At 36.9% G+C, this 4,461-nt stretch overlaps 1 protein-coding gene across 1 annotated transcript; it reads left to right on the plus strand.

Annotated features, from left to right (window-relative positions):
- Positions 1-1,392: 1,392 nt before the first annotated feature.
- LOC130810829 (uncharacterized) lies at positions 1,393-2,819 on the plus strand. The gene is made up of 2 exons (XM_057676954.1): positions 1,393-1,441; positions 1,492-2,819. Exons 1-2 carry the CDS (start codon positions 1,393-1,395, stop codon positions 2,775-2,777), a joined length of 1,335 nt encoding a protein of 444 aa, XP_057532937.1. The 3' UTR covers positions 2,778-2,819.
- Positions 2,820-4,461: the final 1,642 nt, after the last annotated feature.

The following is a 4,461-nucleotide window of genomic DNA, read 5'->3' on the forward strand; positions in this document are numbered from 1 at the left end:
AATCTTTTGGTAATACCCCTTTTTTCCCTATATCAGAACATTTAACTCAAAATATGAATCAATCTCCAGGTGGAGTTTGTAGTAGCAATGCTACTCCAATTGAGTTAAGTGGTGAACATGTTGAAGAATTAGTAGGAGCACAACATCTTGAAGAGATTGACGATGATGAAGTCGAAATTGTTCCGGAAGTGCAACTCAATAATACATCTGCACAAAGGAAAAACCAAGCGTGGACTATCGCCGAAGACAATGCTCTTGTATCAGCCTATATAAATGCGGGAGGCGATGTGGAGAGGGGAACGAAGACCAAGAGAAGTGGGTTATGGGCAGAAATTCACAACCAGTACGAAAAGGCTAGAGCTGAAAATCTCAATGAGATTAAGGTAAGAAACGTTAAATCTTTGCAAAATCGATGGGATCAAATAAACTTACATGTTAGTAAATGGGTTGACGCCTACGGTTATCACTTTCGAACTAAGGGTAGTGGTGAATCTGAGCAAAATTTGGAGAGATTCGCTCATATAGATTACAAAGCAACTAACAATAAGATGTTTTGTTATTTGCATTGTTTTGCAATTCTGAGGAATTACCCCAAGTGGGATCCCTCCTTGTCCAAAGTTCAGTCTGATATGTTACCGGGTGGTCAAGCATCTCCAGATAGTGGGGGGAGCGGTAAAAGATCCCAACCCGATTCACAGTGTGAGGTTGGCACACAGTGTGAGGTTGGCAGAAGGGCTAAAAGACCTTCTGGCATAAAACAGACAAAGATGAAAGGTAAAGCATCAAGTACTTCGTCAAGTGTAAATCTTGATTCTTTAAATACAAATTTTAATGAAATGGGAGATAAATTGGGTGAACTGGGAGAGCGACTACTTGAGCAGATGAAGGAACAAGATGAAGAACAAAAGGCCCGAGTGGAAGAAAAGAAAAGGCAGAAGGAGGAGGCCATGAAGTTCAGAATGTTGGAAAGGTTAATGCTGAAGCCCGTTCTTGATGACAAGGAATTAGCAATGTATAACAAACTGAGAGACGAATTTAGTAGTAGGTTTTCGCTTTAATTTCATTTTAGTTTTTACAATGTTTGTATTTTAATTTAAGGGTATTGTAAGGTACGCAAGTTATTTTCCTTTTTTTGAATTGTTTCTGCTACTAGTAATGTTGTTGTACGTATATGCATTAGTCAAAAAACTAACCGTACAAAATTATGCATGCATTGGTCAAACTCATCACCACACAATCCTTATCTTACCCATATCTTATGTGCACCAATTATGTTTCAACAAAATCTTATCTTCTGACGAACATTATCCTATTTTTGTCTATTTAAGGTATATGATTTCCATCTTCTAGTATCACAAACAAACACACCAAAATAAAAACACCAAATGCAATATGAGCTTAGATTCAATCTCTTCAAGTTCTTCAAGCTCTTCCTCCTCAAGTATAACTGATGAAATTTATGATCACATGGTCATGAATTATATAAATGAGAGTCAACGTTTACTTGCGATGCAAAAGTCGGTGTAGCTGTTAACAATTCAGTACAACATGATAATCAAAAACGTCCAAGAAAACGAAGGGAAACTGTGCCTAGAAATCGTGAAGCGGCTCACGACAATCTAGTTGCAGATTACTTTAGTAATCAACCGGTATACAATGATACCGTATTTCGAAGGAGGTTTCGTATGAGGAAACCCTTGTTCCTTCGGATTGTGGACACATTAAGTGCAAGTAATCGCTATTTCCAACAACGTCCCGATGCTACCATGCGTCTTGGTGCTTCACCCCTTCAAAAATGCACCGCGGCTATACGTATGTTAGCTTATGGTTGTTCAGCTGATCAAGTAGATGAATATCTAAAGCTTGGTGAAAGTACTGCTAGAGAATGTCTTTCACAATTTGTCGATGGAGTTATTGCTCAATTTGCAACTGAGTACCTCCGCAAGCCAACACCGGAAGATATGCAGCGTCTACTAAGAGAAGGGGAGGCTAGAAACTTCCCCGGCATGCTTGGCAGCATTGATTGCATGCATTGGGTATGGAAAAATTGTCTAGCTGGATGGAAAGGAATGTATCAAGGCCGATCTAAAACGACCACTGTTATCTTGGAAGCGGTTGCATCTAGGGATTTATGGATTTGGCACGCCTTCTTTGGGACTCCTGGGTCGTGCAATGATATTAATGTACTACAACGTTCTCCGGTGTTTGATGATATAATAAGTAATCGTGCTCCACAAGTTCTGTTCACAGTTAATGGAAACACTTACACAAAAGGATACTATCTCACCGATGGCATTTATCCAAAGTGGTCGACATTTATAGATGCGGTTACGGCCCCTCAAACAGCTAAGGATACGTTATTTACTGAACGTCAAGAGAGTGCGAGAAAGGATGTTGAACGTGCTTTTGGTGTGTTACAAGCTCGTTTCGCAATAATCAGGAAGCCTGCTTTGGCATGGACTGTAGATCTGTTGTGGAAAATTATGATGACTTGCATCATCATCCACAACATGATTGTTGAAGACGAGCGTGATACATATTTAAATTATAAAGATCCACTCGAGTTTGCCGATGAACAGCCTGAGAATATGCCGGGGTCGTCCTCAACTAGGAATGCAACAACATTCACCGTCACTCCCGGACATTATGATCCAGATAATTTCGATACATTGATAGCTTCGAGAGGGGAGATTCGTGATAGAAATGTCCATATGGCTTTGAAGAACGACTTGATCGAGCATTTATGGGCACAATCTAGGAGGTCGGATGAAAATTAAACATTTTAGTAATTTTTAAAGTTATGTTTGTTATTTTTTCTTTGCGTGTTATTTTAATCAACGTAAGTCATGTTTTTTTTATTCGTGTCGTTTAATCATTGTATTTCATGTTGTTAATCAATGAATTTTATGTTTTAGAATTCGTCTCGTTTAATTAATGTGTCTAATTAATAGAATGATCTACATATTAATTGTTATTAACAACATGTACACCAATAATAATAATAATTAAGTTTATTAATTCCCCTAAAAAAAAAATATATGTAATTTGAAAAGGGAATAAATGGTGGGGTATATGTAAGTAGGAGAGAGAAAGTGGGAAAGGATACTCATGGATGTTGGGAAATTTTGAGGGAAAGGATAAGTAAAAGGATGGAGATAGTGGGAAGTGATGTAGAGGAAAGAGAAAATGATGTGTCAAGTGTAGGAAAGGAGAGAGAAAATGGGAAAGGATATATAGGGCTGCACACAGTCCGGTCTGGTCTGGTTTGACAGAAAAATCAGACCAGACCAGAAATTCCGGTCTGGAAATTTTTCAGACCAGACCAGACCAGTCAAAAGACCAGACCGGACCAGACCAGACCGTTCTAGAACGGTCTGGTCTGGTCTGGTCTACGGTTTTTTTTTTTTTGAAATTTTTTTAATTGAGTGAGAATCTAAAATAAACGATAATCTGTAAACAAAATACATCATCAAATCCAAAATACATCATCATCAAACTATAAAAGGTTCATCCATCGACATTGCAAACTACAATTGATCATCAACAATCTATTTAGTCTACAAACGAGTAATACCAACATATTAACATTCAACATATCAAACGAGTAATACCAACAAGTTTAACATTCAACATATTATACGCTTTAAGAATCTAACTAACTCAAATTTTTCTAACTCACTTCCATTTCAATCTCAATTTACAGATATACCTCTATAGGAAGTATATATGATACAGTTCCAAATAAGTTTCTGTGTATTAGTGATTCCTTTAGCAGTAAAATGGAATGTAGGCCAGCGCACATGCTTGCAGACGGAAGATTAGAAAGAGCTGGGAGAGCAAGGAAATCTACACATGGGTCTCACAGAGTCACAGTAATCATCAAAACAGCCCATATTCAGTAATCATCAAAACAGAAGAATAGAAGAATAGGCTCCCAAGTGGAGTTATGCTAAACAGCCATTGTAGAACAAAGGACTGAAGGGTTATATCTTATAAGGCACAGACCAGACTTTCTTCTTTTTTTTTTGTAAGATTTTTGGATTTATGAAATAAGATACATTTTTTCAACCATTTTTTGATTTCCATCACTGGACAGATCCAGAATTTCTGTAATATGGGCTCCAATAATTGAGATAATTTCATTTCACTGTCATTGCAAGCTTACCATTTTCAGAATGATCATGCTTATTTATTCCACATATAAGAGAATGATCATCCAAAAATTTTCCAGAAAATTAGCAAAAACCTGAACTTTAGAATCTTTAAAGAGTACCAGCAGAAGAAAACTGAAGACTGAACAAAATAAGAAAAGAGAACATATGCAAATCAATAATAAAAATAATTTTAAATGTAAAATAAAGAGACACACTTCGGGTGAAAGAAAGGCATCAATGTGTTTTATGATTATCTAGATGATTCAGCTTAAAGAGCTTCAACATGAATTATTTACTCAAAGAGCTT

The sequence above is a fragment of the Amaranthus tricolor genome, chromosome 4 (genome assembly GCF_026212465.1).
Source record: "Amaranthus tricolor cultivar Red isolate AtriRed21 chromosome 4, ASM2621246v1, whole genome shotgun sequence".
Classification (NCBI taxonomy): Eukaryota; Viridiplantae; Streptophyta; class Magnoliopsida; order Caryophyllales; family Amaranthaceae; genus Amaranthus; species Amaranthus tricolor.